The 18,179-nt window shown below is 43.8% G+C and overlaps 1 protein-coding gene across 3 annotated transcripts; it reads left to right on the top strand.

The window, feature by feature from the left end:
* The first annotated feature begins 583 nt into the window (after positions 1 to 583).
* Positions 584 to 14,241, top strand: CD5L (CD5 molecule like). 3 transcript variants are annotated; one of them, XM_049880877.1, is made up of 6 exons: positions 584 to 789; positions 3,096 to 3,122; positions 6,598 to 6,924; positions 8,034 to 8,351; positions 12,693 to 13,013; positions 13,749 to 14,241. In XM_049880877.1, the coding sequence occupies exons 1-6, from the start codon at positions 762 to 764 to the stop codon at positions 13,754 to 13,756; spliced, it is 1,029 nt and encodes a 342-aa protein (XP_049736834.1). In that variant the 5' UTR covers positions 584 to 761; the 3' UTR covers positions 13,757 to 14,241. The 3 variants fall into 3 exon arrangements, with proteins under 3 accessions (XP_049736834.1, XP_049736833.1, XP_049736835.1); XM_049880876.1 differs by lacking the exon at positions 13,749 to 14,241 and having other exon boundaries at positions 12,693 to 13,712; XM_049880878.1 differs by lacking the exons at positions 3,096 to 3,122; positions 13,749 to 14,241 and having other exon boundaries at positions 12,693 to 13,712.
* Positions 14,242 to 18,179: the final 3,938 nt, after the last annotated feature.

The following is an 18,179-nucleotide window of genomic DNA, read 5'->3' as shown; positions in this document are numbered from 1 at the left end:
GAGGGGCCTGGAATACTGAGGGTCTTGCTGTCTCATCTCTGTTCATTATTCCTTAGACCTAAGGATACCTTAAGTTCGGAAATCATGATGTCCATCACTACAGGGAGCTGTTTCCACTCAGTTTCCAAAGGTGGGCCTAATACACCTGGAAAGACACAGACGATAATCAAATCCAGCCCTCTTCATAGAACTTGACATCTTGGTTCTGGATCGTGGCCCATTATGACTGCCTCCATGGGCAACTCTGCATTCTTTCTATGGCCTCTGGCTTCCGTATTCTCTGGGCGCTTACTGTGAAGAGAAGGAATCAAAATTGGCCTGCTGCCCCCACAAACCATACTTGGAGACAAAGCATTGCCTGGCCTTCTACGAGATGGCCCTGTTCCTAGCATCTGAGTTTCCTTGTAGGAACTATCTCCCCTGTTTACATAGTGAAGGAACTAATGCAGATATGGATGGGGCTGGGATTATAGCAGAGCCAAGTTATGACAGACTGGTTTTTTTGTTTTGTTTTTGTGAACATCTTTTTGCCATTTCCGGCCACCTCCCTTCCTCTGGAAACATGCCGATTTCAGCAAGTCCAGCCTATCAGTTCTGCCTTCTAAATCCATTGGTTCATGGTCATCTGAGAGCACTTCTGTCACATACAGGAGCTGCTGCCCTCACCCTCCAGACACACTTGCAGCTGAAGCTGAATATTGCTACTCTGGGGTTTCCTTCCAGCCTTAAATTTCAGTTCAATATCTTCAGCTGCCCAGGTCATGGCTCTGCTACTCTCCTTGATCCTTGGTGAGTATCTCTGCTCCTGTTGGCTTAGACTCCAGAGTTTTCTCGGATTTTGATCAGGACAATCTTCCACTTGCCAAGCCTGCACAGATCCCATTCTTCCAAGGTCAGCTTCTCCCTGCTCTCCTTTCTTTATATCTAGCAACTCTTCTAAACCCAAAGGAAGCCACTTAATCCACACCCAATTTATAATCCACTTTGATGGCCAGATTTTTAAAATCTATTCCCCTTATATTTGCAATAACCTATTTATGGTCATTTTTTTTCTTTCCATTTCCCTTTTTACATAAATTTCCCTAAATGTACTATTTATGAGAAGACAAACAGGTAGAGCAAGGAAAGGAAGATGAGCCACAAGACATACTCCTTTTTTCTTGATCATGTTACTTGGTTTCCTCTCAAAAATTTTCTCTATCACACTTCCCTAATTTCTCCCAGCTTCTTAACACCCAGGGTAATCTAAAGTAAATGGGGATTTGGGAACTAAAGAGACCTGAGTTTCAATCTTGGCTCTTTAATTTCTTATCTGTCATTCAATATGTCAGTTACCATACATCTCTGATATCTTGATTTCTCATGTATGAAATGAAGATAATGTTATATTTCTCACAGGTTTGTTAAGAATGTTTTCATGAGATAACTAATTTAGGACATCTAACAATGCAATGCTTGCTAGATAAATTTTCTAATCAATCTCATCCATTTTCATTGTCTTGATGAAGTCCTGGTTTCCCTCTTTCTCTCTTTCTCTCTCTCACACACACAACTGGGCAAGTATATGCTCCCTGAAACATCTATATAGCCCACAGCACCTAAGAGCCAGCTCTGCCCATCATAAATGTTCTGCTGAATCTCCCAGGCTTACCTCAGACCCAGCTCCTTCATGAAGCGTTATTGGTCGGTGTCACCCGCATTATCCCCCTCCCTACAGAGGAGAGCTTTCAAGTCATGTAGTAGCTATATCAATTTCCAGCTTGCATTGCTATGAGTTGAAATTGACTCGAAGGCAACGGGTTTGGTTTTTTGGTTTTTGGTATCAAACTTGACACGTTCAATTTCCTTTGTATAGAAAAATGTTTTGTGTTCATTGTTAGGCATGTAGAGTGTTATACAAATGGTTCACATAAGTATAACTTTGGGTTTTAGGCAGTTGCAAACCAGAACTCACGGAGTCTGAGTGTGGTCATGTCCCGAAGAGTAAGGGCCTGGGGCTATTGAGGAATTCCTTGGAAACCAAGAAAAGAAAGTATCCCAGGACAAGCCACTGAGATACTTGGATTTGCCTGAAAAACTCTAGAGTGGAAGGTCAAAGGTATGAGTTCCTTCAGAAGAATCCTTTAAGATAAGGGAGGAGTTCTGCACTTGAAAATACCTAGCCCTCAAGGACTATTGGAGGTCACAGGGCTCAGGACTGTACAGTGTTAGGAGAGAGCCTTAGGAATGAAAGGGTCCAACCCAGCAGATCCTCCAGGAAGAAACTCCAATATATTGAACGAGTGCGGATGCATAAATCTAGAGATTTGGAACTGAGTAGAGGGCTGCTTTCTAATCTACTGGTCTAAATCTGGGGTCTGTAAACTAGCCCATTTTAAAATGGTTTTAAAAATTCAAAAGAAGAATAATATTTTGTGACACGTGAAAGTTACATGAAATAAAATTTTATTGGAACACAGCCATGTCCATCTGTTTACTTATTGCCCATGGCTGTTTTTAAACTACAAAGGCAGAGTTGAGTAGTTGCAACAGAGATCATATGGTCCACAAAGCCTAAAGTATTTACTATCTGGCCTTTTGAAGGAAAAATTTGCTGACCCTGGACTAAATGCAGTGCCAGTGAACACAGGCCATTCCCACCACTTTTCCCTACTCCTTGCACTGCCCCCACTGCATCTTTACCTCCCCCCACCAGTGCATCTTTCCAGTGGCCTCCAGCAACTCATTTTTGTTGACCCAGAGGTGGCTTTACCACACCGTAACTACAGGCTGTATTAACCAATCAACATAGTTGACTAGAATAGAAATCCAAATCTAGGCATGTCTGGCACAGAGTTCCCATCACATGTCCAGGGAGCAGGATGGGGTCAGTTAGCTGTGGTAGAATTGGTCTCTGTAATTCCTAGCCAATGTCCATGTGTCCTTTGAAGCTGGCCATCCCAGGAGAAGGTGCCAACAAGCCTGACTTTGGAGGTTGTATATGTACCGCCCCAACTATCGCACAAGTTTTGGCAAGGGCCTTCCAGAGAGTTGTAGTCAGCAAAGCCTTGGAAATTGACTATATGACCTCACTCACTTCCTTCTTTTCTCCCTAGCCATTTGCACTGGACCTGGCCTCATAGGTAAGATTTTTGGGGGATTCCTGAGAGGTAGGCCTTCAAGCTCAGGAAAGTGGAAATTTTGAAGCTCACCGGACCACAGGGAAATTGTTGTTGTTAGGTACCACCGAGTCAGTTACGACTCATAGTGACCCTACATACGATAGAATGGAACCCCACTCGGCCCTGTGCCGTCTTCATAATCGTTGTTATGCTTGAGCCTATTGTTGCAGCCACTGTGTCAACCCATCTTCCTTTCCGCGTTCCCACCCCCTCTCAGTCTTGTCTGGATGGATTTCTACCTCCAGAACTTATAAGGAATTAGGGTGGTTCATCCTGCAATGACAAGTCTCTGGGTGGTGCAAACGATTTGCACTCGTCTACTCGTCTATGTGCAGAAAAGGCTTGGTGAACTGCTTCCGTAAAGATTACGGCCAAGAAAACTCTAGGGAGCAGTTCTACTCTGGGGTCACTATGAGCTGGAATTGACTTGATTGCTTTTGTTTTATCCTGCAAGGGGACTCCTCTCGACTTGGCCTCCATGGCCCAAGATGCTTGGCCAACATCCAAGTATCATATGGCTTTATTTCAGGCCAACTAGGAGCAGTTCTACTGTGTCCTGTAGGGTCTCTATGAGTCAGAATCTACTCTATGGCACACACAACACACAACACACACACACACACACACACACACACACAGAGGTACCTTACCATCTGGTGGCTATCTCTGGGAAATGAACTTCCTTTTGCTCCACTTGGAACCAGCACATCAGCTCCCCCTGCCAGCCTTAATGTTACCTTTATTTGAACTGTGAATCCATCTGCCTCTGCGCAGTACATGGCTGGACCAGCAGAGTTCAGGCTGGATGTCAGCCTCCATTGGTCACCTCTGCAAGGAGCCTTTGGGCAGTGCACAAACTGCACAACCAAGCAGAGGTTGGGCTGCACAAAGGGAATAAGTCTATGGAAGAGGGAGGTTATGATGGTACAAACTCAAGGGGGTTGTTTGTAGAATATCAGTTTTTTTTTTACATAGTCCCTGCAGTCTATCCTTTCTCTCGAGTAGAGAGTTTACTAGAGAGAGGAAGCCACAAACTCTGCTATGGGTGTGGAAGCTTCTGCATCCTGCTGGATGCAGTTTGATTTCTTAATGAGCTCAGTTGTTGGGTCCTCAGTCCAACTCTCAGATTACTTGATCTTTTTATTTTGGCCTCCAGGACTGTTTCTTGGTGCTGGTATTGGGAAACAATGGCTCTCTTGACAAACCTCCCCATACTCTAGGATGTTTTTCTTCTGACCCTGGCTCCCTCTCTAAAGCCTTCTGATGCTAAAGGCTGCTAACGGCACTGCCTAGGACACAACTGCCCTGATGATTCTTTCTACTCTTTTGTAGCTTTAAAATCTTACTCAGCCATTCTTTCTCCCCTCAAGCTGAATTTCTTTTATATTTACTATTTCTTTTTTTTTTAAATACATATTTCTTCTTTCCCATGGGCTCTTCTAGTATTTCATTCCACAGAAAATGAAAACTCATTCAAAGGGAGTTTATTTTAAAACTAGCATTTTATCACCCAAAATCAAATATAATAACCTGACCGTGATCTTAATAGCTAATCTTTCCTGGAGTAAATAACAATGTCAATGCAAACTCTAGTCTTAGTTATAATGAACTATACTGACTCAAAAGTTATTTCTGGGTGACTCCTTAAGAATTATATTTGTACCCAAATGTATCAGCCTTAAACCCGGGTGCAAAAATGGTAACTTTCTTAGTTTTTCTATTACTAATTAAATTTCAAGTATTCATTCTATATATTCTGCATATTACCAAAAAAATTAAAAAAAAAAGGAATAAGAAGAAACAAAAAACAAATGAACAAACTAAACATAAGCTTTCCAGTGCAGTTTAATATCAGCCAGATCAGTGTTTTCTCATTCAACCACTTATTCTGGGTTAATTCTAAGTTTTCTGGGGAGTTTACACAGCATTGAGACAAGGCAGGCAGCAGGAAATATGGTCCTCAGAAGTCATATTCCATCCCTGCAGGCAGCTGGGTCATCCCGTGTGGTCTATGTGGGCATCTGTTAAGCGCCTCGTATCTCTATAGGTCGCAGACCACCAGCCCAAATGTGATCCCTCCAGGTGAACCAGACCTCTCTCAGCTAAATGTCCCACTGGCTAACTTCCCCACTCTGTGGAGCGTGACAAATTCCTCTCTTCTCCTTTTTCACTCTGGAGCTACAGGCGACTTGGAGGGATTACTTCAGCCTAGTGACTAAATATAAGCTCCTTGAGGGCAGCAATATTACCTGTCTCATTCATCGCTGTTCTCAAAGTTCATAAAATAATACCTTGAACATAGCAGACACTCAACAAATGTTGCCTGATGGGCTGTTTGTTTCCTATTCTACTTCTATGCCTCAGGAGAAGGGAGAGGTTTCTGTTAGTCTTTTGCCCCCCATAGTCTACTTGAGAAGCAGAACCAAGTCATGGATTCCTCAAAACTCATGTATAGGTTCTATAGAGCCTCTCTCCTACCCCAAACCCATCCTCAGTGACCTCTTAGACTAGAAATTGGGGCTCTGAGACTCTGAGGCTCTACTGATTCCTTTGTCTGGTATTCTCTGTATTTCTTCTGACCTGGATGCTTGGGCATGGGAAAATGTCACAGGAAGTAACAAGGATGATGTGGGTCACTGATAATGGGAGAGAGAGGCTGTTCAGCTTAAAAAAAAAAAAAAAAATCCATTGCCATCGAGTTGATTCTGACTCATAGAGTGTAGAACTGCCCCATAGGGTTTCCAAAGCTGTGATCTTCATGGTAACAGTATGCCACAGCTTTCTCCCACAAAGTGGTCAGTGGGATTGAACCATTGGACCTTTCAGTTCACAGCTGAGCCCTTTAACCACTGTGCCACCAGGACTCCTTTGTTCAGTTTAGGAGCCCAAACTATACGTAGATCTCTCAGTCCCTCCTCCATCTGACGTCCGTGGGGAGAGACAGAGTCATGAACAAGAAAGATCACATAGTAACCTTCGCTAGACTTGGATGCTGGCCTGGGGCTTCTGCTAATTTACAGTATGACTCTAGGATCTTCACTTCTCTGGGGATTGTCTCCCTTATCTGTGAAATAGTGGGATTGGGCTTTATAATCTCTATAGGCCCTTCTGGTTTTGACCACCAGAGATTCTGAGAATTCTGCTTTATCTTTAATCAATATCCTTCCTTTAATCTGCAAACAAAATCCTACAGTCATATCTAGGAGTCTGTAGGTGGAATTTCTTGGTAGGGTACATTTAAGGGTGTAGCAGAATCAGAGCTCAGAGATGGGGCCCTGCAGGTCCTCTCTCCCCTTCCCTTCTGTTTTCTCCTTCCCCTCCTCTGACTTTCCATGCTGCCTGTGAATGGTGAAGCAGTCCCAAGCTGACTGACCACATCCCTGAGGACCCTTTAGACTCCTCCTGGGTCCCCAGCTAATAGTGCATCTCCTCGCAGAGTCTTCATACAGAGCGCGACTGGTGGGAGGCCCCCACCGCTGTGAAGGGCGAGTAGATGTGGAACAGAACGGTCAGTGGAGCGCTGTGTGTGGTTACAACTGGGACTTGAAGAACGTAGTTGTGGTGTGCCGGGAGCTGGGCTGTGGAGCAGCGAAGGGAACACAGAGTAGTTTTACATATAAGCCACAGGCGGAAGAGAACCAAGACTTCTTCATCGAGGAGTTCCATTGCAAGGGGCTGGAAGATACACTGGCTCAATGTGAGAAAGAAGATACTGATTATGGGAGCTGTAGCCACCAAGACTACGCAGGAGCTTCATGTGAAAGTGAGTATGGCAGGGCTCGAAGACCATCTGCCAGCTGCCCATATCCCACAAGGCCACACTTGTTTGTCTTTACTTCCCACTGTGGACTTTCACATGGGCTGCAATGGCTAATTGGTCCCTTGTCCTTCACATCTCACACTTGACCTAGCGATAAACGTTATCCTCACCTAGAATTTTTACTGCTACTTGCTTGAGCTAATGCCTTCCTCTTAGTTACAAGATATATGAGAACCTGTTTCTTTTCTGAACACACACAGACGCACATGCAGAGACTCCCCTGCAGTCAGGAAGCGTATGCTGAATAGGGTACCATGTATCTGGATCTAGAGTTGGAGTTATGGGGGACGAAATGAGCCCACGAGGTATAATTTATACTTGTCCTATAGTTTCGGCTCTCAAGTTGTCCACCAGCTAGTCAGGTAGGTAGGAGGTGCTCACGGGAAACCAGCACACTCTCACGTGTTTTTCTCTATTCCTTTCCTTTCCTGCATACATTTGCTTTCTATGTCTTAATAATTTCTCCCCTCTCTGTGTGTACTTTTCCCCATTAGACTGTGATTTGGCTAAGAGGCTAGGCCATGTCTTCTCTTTCTCGGCCTCCCATGAATTCGTTACTAGGGAAACAGGCACCGACTCTTTGTGACCTGATGCTGAGGCTTCTTTCCTATTTTTTAGAAGTCTTGAAGATTGAGAGCCCTAATCTGGGATTCTTGGGTGCTAGTGCTGACACTAATAGCAAAAGGCTTTGGCCTTGGGCACATCACTTCACTTCTCTGTATGTTATATTGTGTTTGGTTTTTTATTTTATTTTTTTAAATCTACACAGTGTTTCTATCTGCCTTTTTTGAGGAGGAAATGAGAAGTTGAATGTGAAAAGAATTTGAAAAAATAAAAATGCGTAGAAATGATTAATGGTTCAACTGAGAACTGACTCATTGGTTCATTCATCTACTCATTCAGCAGAGGATTCGTAAGCAGTTATTAGGCCCTAAGCACTCCAGTCTACATTGCACTAAACAGCAAGAGAGTAGAGATGTATACATTGATTCTCTTTTCTCAAGAAGACTGTGTTCTCGCAGGGAACAGACACTTCCTCTTTCTTTTTCCAGTCCCAGAGACTGTGCGGCTGGCTGATGGCCCCGGACGCTGCATAGGGCGAGTGGAGGTGAAGCATCAGGACCAGTGGGGCACCGTGTGCAAAGCAGGCTGGAACCTCCAGGCTGCCAAGGTGGTATGCCGGCAGCTGGGATGTGGGAAGGCCACACTGACCCAAGGAAACTGTAAAAGAGCTACACAGGGCCAAGGGCCCATCTGGCTGAACCAGGTGTCATGCTCAGGAAAAGAACTAACTATTCAGGATTGCCCTTCCAGGCCTTGGGGGAAGAACAACTGCACCCATGACGAAGACACTTGGGTCCACTGTGAAGGTAAAACCTGCAAATTCAGAGGCTAAGATTTTTCATGAATTTATTAAATGAAATTTTATTCAGTCATTATTTACAGAGAATTGTAAATACACATAGCAAAGTTAATTGTGCTTATCCTTAATGTTCTGGTCTTTAAAACGGGACTAATAATACCTGCCTTTGTATATAAAAATGATGTAAACAAACAAAAAAACTAAACCTGTCATCACTGAGTCGATTCTAACTCATAATCAGTGTCCTAGTCATCTAGTGCTGCCATAACAGAAATACCACAAGCAGATGGCTTTAACAAAGAGAAATCGATTCTCTCACAGTCTAGTCGGTTACCAGTCCAAATTCAGGGCATCGGCTCCAGGAAGGCTTTCTCTCTCTGTCAGCTCTGAAGGAAGGTCCTTGTCCTCAACCTTCCTCTGGTCGAGGAGCTTCTCAGGCACAGGGACCCCCTGTCCAAAGGACACACTTTGCTCCTGGTGCAGTTTTCTTGGTGGTGTGAGGTCCCCAACTCTCTGCTTACTTCCCTTTCCTTTCATCTCTTGAGAGATAAAAGGTGGTGCAGGCCACACCCCAGGGAAACTCCCTCCACATTGGATAGGGGAGGTGACCTGAGTAAGGGTGGTATTACATTCTCACCCTAATCCTTTTTAACATAAAATTACAATCACAAAACAGAGGACAACCACACAATACTGGAATCCTGGCCTAATCAAGTTGATACACCCATTTTTGGGGGGACATAATTCAATCCATGACAGTTACTATAGCAGCTCTATTAATATATTAAACAATATTAATCCCTATATTATTAAAAAAAAATACGAACTATTATTTTATTGAATTCTGTATAAGTTTTCTGAGCCGGATTCCCCAATTTTCGGTAGCACATTTATTTAATCCTGGCTTGGCTTCTTTCTTCCACTCAGCATGCTTTTGAATTGATAATCGCCTCCTCTGCAGTTTGCTCCCAAATGGTGTATCTAAAACCCGAAACATATTAAAGGGTCAGCAGTTCGAATCTGCCAGGTGCTCCTTGGAAACTCTATGGGGCAGTTCTGCTCTGTCCTATAGGGTCGCTATGAGTTGGAATTAGCTCAACAGCACTGGGTTTGTTTGTTTGTTTGTTTGTTTTTTGGTTTAGCTCATATAAAGGGATTAAAAAATTTTTACTGTGCCTTGGGTGAAAGTTTACAAAGCAAATTCGTTTTCATTTGATGTTGTTAGGTATTGTCGAGCTGGTTGAGTTGGTTGCGTCTCACAGCAACCCTGTGTACAAAAGAAGGAAACACTGCCCGGTCCTGCACTATCTTCACAATCATTGTTATGCCTAAGTCCATTGTTGCAGCCACTATGTCAATCCATGTCCTAGAGGGTCTTCCCTCTTTTTTGATGACCCTCTGCTTTACCAAGCACGATGTCCTTCTCCAGGAACTGGTCCCTCCTGATAACATGTCCGAAGTATGTGAGATGAAGCCTCACTATCCTTGCTTCTAAGGAGCATTCTGGCTGTACTTCTTCCCAAACAGATTTGTTCGTTCTTCCGGCAGTCTATGGTATATTCAGTATTCTTTTCCAACACCATAAATCAAAGGCGTCAATTCTTCTTTGATCTTCGTTATTCATTGTTCAGCTTTTGCATGCGTAGGAGGTGATTGAAAACACCGTGGCTTGGGTCAGACTCACCTTAGTCCTCAAAGTGACACAGTTTTGCTTTTCAACACTTTAAAGAGGCTTTTTGCAGCAGATTTGCCCAGTGCAATACGTTTTTTGATTTCTTGACTGCCTTTTCCACGCTGCTCATATGTTAATATAGACAACAGCACACAAGGGCCATAGTCAAGGCAACTTCTTAGACATAACCAAACACATTGTGGGATGAAGTTCCTAGGCTTGAAGGCTAGAATTCTGTTGATAATTTTTGCATCTGTTTTCATGAGGGACATTGGTCTGTAATTTTCCTTTTTGGGGTGTCTTTGCCTGGCTTTGGTAATCAGGGTTATGCTGGGTTCATAGATTGACTTCAGGAATATTCCTTCCTTTTCTATACTCTGAAATAGTTTGAGTAGTATTGGTGTAAGCTCGTCTCTGAATGTTTGTAGAGTTCTCCAGTGAAGCCACTAGGGCCAGGGCTTTTTGTTGTTGTTGTTGTTGTGTGTGTGTGTGCATGTGTTTAAACTCTTCAAGCTCTTATTTAGTTATGGATCTGTTCAGTTTTTTTTTTTGTTTAAGGAGGTAGTGTGTTTCTAGAAATGTGTCCATTTCCTATAGATTTTCAAATTGGTTGAAGTGCAGTTTTTCGTAGTATTCTGTTATGATCCTTTTTATTTCAATTGGTTTGGTTGTAATGTCACCCATCTCATTTCTTATCCAAGTTACTTGCTTCCTCTCCTGCTTTTCTTTTGTCAGTTTGGCCAGTTGTTTGTCAATTTTGTTGATGCTTTCAAAGAACCAACTTCCAGTCTTATTATTTCTATTATTTTTTTTGTTCCCTACCTCATTTATGATGGGATTTTGATATGCGTTTTTCAACCATACAAATTGTGGCTGTTGTTAGGTGCCATAGAGTCAGTTCCGAGTCACAGCAACTGTATGTACACTAGAACAAAATGTTGTCCAGTCCTGTGCTAGTGTCACAATCATTGCTATGTTTGAGCCCATTGTTGGAGCTGCTGTGTCAATCCATTCCCTTAAGGGTCTTCCTCTTTTTCATCAGCCAAGCATGATGTCCTTCTCCAGTGATACCAAACCGATAGGGGCTAGCTAATATACAATAAAAACATATTTAAAAACCTGATTTAAAGTTCTTTTAAAATTTCTGGTGGCTTAAAGTATCTGTTTGGAATTCTACCAAATTATGAAATCACCCAGAATTAATTCTTTAAGTAAGAGCTGACCTTAAATTTCTATTTTGATTAGGTCTTTTCCCCAAATGAAAAATTATTGCACAAAGTCTTAAATATCTAAAGAATTGACTGCCAAAGTGTTAGATGAAAGAGAGGAAGCAGTGGCGTAGGAACCAGAGGGGCCTCTAAGAATTCATCCTTGGTATTGAGTACTATTTTGGCTTGAGTAAAGACAAATATACTGCAATCTTAACATTAGGCATGTGGAGAGAGAGAAATTAGGCAACATTAGGGAGGATGGGGAGTCCCTGGATGGTGTGGATGGTTAATGTGCTCTGCTGCTAACCAGAAGTTTGGTGGTTCAAGTCCAACCAGAGGCACCTTGGAAGAAAGGCCTGGTTATCTACTTCTGAAAAATCAGTCACTGAAAATCGCATGGTACATAGTTCTGCTCTGACACGCAGGAGGTTGTCATGAGTCCGAATAGACTTGATGGCAACTGGTCACTGGCTAGAAGGGACGGACCTGGAGTTGAGAAGTTAATCCTGCCTTAGTGCTGCCTCTCCTTTTCCAAGGGGCTGGTAGCAACCCAAGTTACAGGTTCAGGAAGACAGAGGTAAACTGTGACTGACCAAGTTGGCCTCAAGATCAAAAGAGGGTATGGCCGTGGCATCAGAAGTCTCTGAACAATATTGATACCTGTTATAAGGACAGTGGCAGAGTCATGCCTCAGAGATGCCTGCCCTAGTTGATTACAATCCTCGGTTAGCATCCTAGGTTCTGAGAAACGGAATCTATCCCCTTTGTAGAGGAGAGAGGCAGGGGGTCACCAAGGACAAGAATATAAATCCAGAACGTGAGCAAAACCCCAGGAAAGTGATCTAAGTATATACTGTAGGTGCTGGGTTCTGGGCGACTGCTCATGTATGCCAGGATCCTCGTTAAGAGACTATGGACCCAAAATTTTAGCCGTCAACTATTTTTCAGCTCCACTCGCTGATGGGGATGGGACTCCCATTATGTAGTCAGTTTTCACTCCATGGACTCAGGCTGGCAGAACCGAAACCGTGGTGGTGGATGTTCCACATCTTCACGTGGGCAGAGACGGGTTCAGAGGAATAGACAGGCTGGATCGTCAGTCTGTGCTGCCTCTGCTTTGATTCTCGCTTGGGCTTTCGGAAGAGTTACCAGAAAATGCACTCAGTGTGGTGCAGTCAAACCACCCCATGTCGCTGCTAAGTTCTTTAGTTTTTCAGACCTACTAGAAAGTCATGTATACACGTTAGATTTACAACATAGGTGGGGGAATGAAAATATATTTGTTAAGGAAAGGGATCTAGGCCACATGTGTTAGAACCTGACGGAGACCTAGAAGAGGGACTGTAAACACAGAAACACATGTGGAGAGTTTCATATGCAATGTGTTTGAGTGAGGATGTAAAGGAACTTTTTTTTCCCTTTCTCTACCTCTCTCCAACCCTTGACTTCCTCTTTGACACCACAGATCCCTTTGAACTGAAGCTGGAGCGAGGAGAGAGCCACTGCTCTGGACGTCTGATGGTGCTGCACAAGGGTATATGGGGTTCTGTCTGTGATGATGGCTGGGGAAGAAAGGAAAACCAGGTGGTATGCAAACAACTGGGCTGTGGCGATCCCCTCCTTCTACCCTTTGGAGTCCAGAAGCGCTTTGGCCTGGGGGTTGGCCCCATCTGGCTGGATGATGTTCGTTGCTCAGGGAATGAGTTGTCTCTAGAGCAGTGCCGGCACAGGTTCTGGGGGTATCATGACTGCACCCACAAGGAAGATGTGGCTGTGATCTGCTCAGGTAGGTCCTGCAGCTGGAATCCATGAAGACTGGCCTGGTGTGGGCTGCAGAGTAGGAGTGGAAGTGGGGACTCTTTGGACACAATCTTGAGAAAGTCTTTTCAAAGAGCCTGGAATACTAGCCCTGAACTGGAGACCTCTTTGGGGAAGTGGGAGAAGAATCCTTGCCCTAACTTGGGCCAGGAAATACAAATGCAGCCCTTGAGTGGCTGACTCAAGAGACCCACCAGTCAGCAGCTCAGTTTTATAATCAGAATGGGAGCTGACTGTGCAGAGCTATTTGGCTCTGGAACTAGGTAAGACCTGATAGTTGACCAAGGAATGTGAGGAGCAGCTTAGTGCCTTGAAAAGGAGGGGTTTGGTGACACAAGACTGGAGTTTGAGCCCTGCTCAACTACTTTGAAGCTATGTGATCTTAGATAGTCGCTTAATTGCTCTGAATCTGGTGTTTTCGTGTGTGAAATAGGGAGACACTTGCCCCATTTACCTCAGCGAGTTTTATGATCGTGGGGGATAAAATGTGTTAATATATGTGAGTATTGTTTGTGACTCACATGGGAGCTGGTTGGGTAAGTCCCTGGGGTACTGTACTAGTTTGTGACTTGGCCCCACCATCAGTGTGTGTCTTAGGCCCTAGGAAGGTGCCATCTATTTTCTTAGCCTCTTTGAGCTTGAATGAAACAATCCTTTCATGACCTGTTGCCACCCTTACTGTATGTTCTTCTTGTCTTTACAGAGCCATAGCCTGGTCTTCTTGATGTTTCATCAGGCTCCCACTAGCTCTGGAATGACCCTACTTGTCTCATGGGCCCAGATTTTTCCATGCTGGGCCTGCAGACTTTGAGGCAGGCAGCCTCAGAGCCCAAACTTCTAAGAGACACCTGCTTTGGCTTATGCTCCTACACTGAGCAGAATAAGCTGCCCTTTCTTCTGAAATTGTCCTTGACAAGATAACCAAAATGGCCTCTGAGTGGAGACTTAACCTTCTAATGAAAGAAGATCAACCTCTTCCTCCTTACTGGGGGATCAAACCTTTGAAAAAAATGTATAGTCATCCCCAAGCTAGGAGCACCTGTGTGAAGGTCAATCCTGAATATTCATGATTAATTTGCATTTCCTTGTCTGCTCTCTGTAAAAGCCCACCTCCCCAAGCTGCCTGCAAGCAGTCTTGGAGGCAGCAGCCCCGATTGCTCCTTCCCTTGTACAACAAAATAAAGGCATCTCTCTGATCTCCCACTTCGGCCTCTCCTTTATTGGCTGTAACAAGTCACGCTGAGCAAAACCTGGGGTTTTCACCTGGCAACAACTTTAGCCACCATCCCTCGTTCCCTAAGCAGGAGTCCGAACACTGCGCTCAAGCCTTGCTCTCAGAGCCAAGCACACCCATCCTTGCCTGTTATGAGAGTTATGAGGGAAGAAATAGAAACTTCTTGTAGGGCAAGATGAGCTTCCAGTTGTTCTCTCCTCACCACTGACCCCTTGACATTAGTTTTTTAGCCTTTTTTGCTTCTTCCCAAACTGCCTGGGATTCCTAGGCTTGTCATTTTGACCAGATGTGCAATCCATTGCTTAGGCAAGATCTATGTCTGCAAACAAGATGAAAGGAATGGAGCAATAAGAACATTTGAAAGGAAATGTTGGTAGACAATTTCACAGAAGTTGGGGGAAATCTTAGAATCATCTTATAGCTTTTTATCAAGTCTTGGGTGATCACAATTAATAATGCTTCTCTACTCTCTTATTCCTTGGTGAGAGTGGAACATTTTTCAGGGGCAGAATCCTCTAATCCAAGACATGACCTTTTTCATGACACTTGGAAAAAGATGTTGGATATTCTGAATACCCTGATAAATATATTTTTTGTCCATCCCTATACTACCTGCCAACACGGTTGGCCTTTAACAAGAAGACTGTTACACACGCATTAGTTTTATCTAAGAAAAATATGTTGGATATGGAGCTACTACTGGGAGAAGGGCAAGAAAAAGGCAGAAGGAGATTGGGATGTCCAGAGTTGTGTCTCACGCCAATCAGAAAATGTAATTTTCATTTTATGAACCGAGGCTTTGGGACCTGCTAATCTGAGGCGAAACATCATGATACTAAAATGACAATCAAGACTTGATTGTAAAAATGGACAATCTTAAACTCTGAGGCTAAGCTCCGTACTTATAATATGCCTACATTTACACTGTCTAATAAATTAGATATGACAGCCTGAACAGTTGCCCCTCTGTGATATGCTTTTTCTGCTGACAGGGAAGCAGGTGTGGCAGCTTCTCAGCAATGGCCTTTTAGGCAGGATTGGGTAGGAGAGAACTTGCCAGCAGATATAACCACGTGTGATATAGCTCTCTCCTCTGGGCATGGAGCTCTCTCCCTATTTCCTCCTCTAGCCTGTGAATTTCAAGTTCAATTCTGCATCTCCTGTTCTTCGGACTGACATGTCTAATAATCCAACTCTGATGTCATGCCTTTTTAACCTTAATGATTTTTTTTTTTTTTTTTTGCTTTTCTCCTAACCAAGAACTTTATGTCTCTGGACCCTGACTCTGGTTAATTTGGCCAAAACAGTTCAGCTGTGAAGGCAAGGTCACTAGTGAAATGAAGGTGCAGTGAAACAAGAGGGTACCAGTGAGGGCAGGACTTACCATTTGCTGGGGATTAGGAGGCCAGTGTTTCCCAAGGTCCTCATTCCTTAGTCCTAGAGTCCATAGCCTTTAGAATAATCATTCTTTCAGCAGTAGGTTTTTGCAGGGGATCCAAAAACATTAAACAGAGAGAAATAATTTCTGACACTGTAAAGCTGTAATGAAGAACTAGTGGGGTCCTCTGAAAAACGAGTCTACAAGAAAGTACATGAAACTGATACTGTTTAGTGACAAGGACTTGGCCATTCATTAGGCTCAGGGTGTGCCTGTCATCTTTTGTCTGCATTATTCAGGTAAGAAATGAGACAGACTGGCAGCAGTGGAAGCTAAAGTCGTCTATGGGATCTCATGGTTCCTAATGACACCGGAATGTGTTTCTACCACCTAATCGACTATCTCACTGTAGATGTTCAACAAATATTTGTTCGATGAATCTTTAAGAACTAGCTTGGAAATAGGCAGAGAAATCTAGCTTGTTATAAGGGGAGAAAATGCCTTAACAGACATTTTAGGATCGACCCAGCCTACTGATCTCTTCTCACAGGCCTTACTTGTTTTGCCTACAGAACTTCACAAGAGGAATTTTGATTTCCCCTTTATTTCTCCATTAAAATTCCTTTTGTAAAATTCCAGTCCAGTAAGACCCCTAGAAACCAATCAAATAAAAGTACAGGGTACTTGCCCGCTGAAAGCAAGGCCTAACAGTAACCTAACTGATAGTATCAAATCCAGTTGCCGCCGAGTCAACTCCAACTCATGGTGACTCCATGTGTGTCAGAGTAGAACTGTGCTCATTAGGGTTTTCAGTGCCTCAGTTTTCAGAAGTGGATCACCAGGCCTTCCCTCTGGGTGGCCTTGAGCCTCCAACCTTTCCATTAGCAGCTGACTGCATTAACTATTTACACCAGCCAGGGCCTTCAAATGACAGTATTAGCAGATGCAATAAGAGTGTGCCACCAAAGGAGAGGCTGTCAGAAAACTGAAAGCCTGAAGGACATGAAGCTGGCCTCTTAGCACTGTCCAGAGAAAAGGATCCCCTGATCCAAGAATATGGCTGCCTTGTCTTGCTGTCCAAAATGAAGGTGGGTATAATAGGGTATCGTAGCATGAAGAGATTAGCATAGAGACAGAGACTTCCAGGGCTCACAGATATTCTTCTTCCTGGACACACCACTAGTCTACACTTCCTAAAAAAAAAACACTTCCTAGCTCTCTTATATATAGATAAAGCCATGTGGCCAGTTCTCACTGGAGTAAGAATGTGCTGTTTATAATACCTTCACATCAAGACAGTTAACAGTAGCTCGCCTTCTCCATGCTCTTTCTCTCTCCATCTGCTGGTTGACTGGAGAAAGACACCAAGAATATATAGAAGGGCAGATCCAGAAAATGGAAGGAACTTGGGTCTCCGAATGATTAGACGGAGCCAGACTCTCCCACCCATACTCTGCTGACTGTGACATGAATAAGAAATAAATGTTATTTATATGAAGCCACTGAAATGTCAGAGTTGTTTATTTACAGCAGTTCGCTCACCGTTACTAATACAGACATTAAGATTAAAAAAAAAAAACTGGCTCACTCATAGTTTTACCTTTATTGTAGATTAATTATATTTTATTTTTGATATTTATTTTTTTAGTCTTCAAAGCTCTCTTTTTCTATATACTGGACCCACTGTGTCCATGCATTTTAAACAGTCTCTTGGATTTTAAACAAAATAATCTTGCCCTCCTGGGCACAGATGACTGGCATTAAGAGTGGACATCCTTCTCAAGCTAGATCAATCAGCCCTTCCCAGGAGCTGGAAATTGTAACCAAAATAGGGTTAGTTCCTCCAAGTAGCTGAGCTAATGTTATCCCAGAATCTGTGGCTGTCCTTTTTTTTTTTTTTTAACACAGCACATGGAGTGGATATAATAGGATATCAGATCCTGAAGAGATTAGCCTGAAGAAACAGAGACTGCCAAGGGTTCACCTACATTCATGTTCTCTTCCTTTGTCCATGGACACGTTGGGTGTAGTGTATAGAATTCGTAGATATTCTGAGGCACCCATGCTAGTACCCTGGACTTCTATATGGCTTGGCCACATGTTGCCGTGGAGCACAACCCAGCCAGACACGAGAAGGTCATTGGCCACATCAAAGAGATCTTGGCCCAGGTTGCCAGAGAACTCCTGTGAGGGTGTCAGCCCCATATGGATCCTGAGAAAACCAAGCTCCCCACCCTGACCTTTGGAGGAGGGAATACAACCTTTACGGTCAGCCTGATCCTGCACCTTGGAGCTCCAGTCCCACCCCCCCCCCAGATTAAATATCTACAGCAACACCCTCCCCACCCCCAGCTTTTAACCTCTGTAGCATACCCAGCCCAGGAAAAGCAACCAGCCGGCCCACAGCCACAGGGACCCAGAGAGGTTCACACGCCTCACATGACATGCTCCTGTGTACCAGGGTGCGGACCTCCACAGATGTGGCCATGTGACCAGGGACATGGGTGGAGGGAGCCTCACAG

The sequence above is a fragment of the Elephas maximus genome, chromosome 3 (genome assembly GCF_024166365.1).
Source record: "Elephas maximus indicus isolate mEleMax1 chromosome 3, mEleMax1 primary haplotype, whole genome shotgun sequence".
Classification (NCBI taxonomy): Eukaryota; Metazoa; Chordata; class Mammalia; order Proboscidea; family Elephantidae; genus Elephas; species Elephas maximus.
The sequence above is the reverse complement of the archived record's forward strand: the minus strand, read 5'-3'. Positions and strand labels throughout refer to the sequence as shown.

Excerpts from the sequence above, each read along its gene's own strand:
- CD5L (XM_049880876.1), top strand. The coding sequence starts at position 762 with ATGGCTCTGCTACTCTCCTTGATCCTTG. Across the intron at positions 790-3,095 it reads GCTACTCTCCTTGATCCTTG|CCATTTGCACTGGACCTGGC; the intron begins GTGAGTATCTCT and ends TTTTCTCCCTAG. Across the intron at positions 6,925-8,033 it reads CGCAGGAGCTTCATGTGAAA|TCCCAGAGACTGTGCGGCTG; the intron begins GTGAGTATGGCA and ends TTCTTTTTCCAG.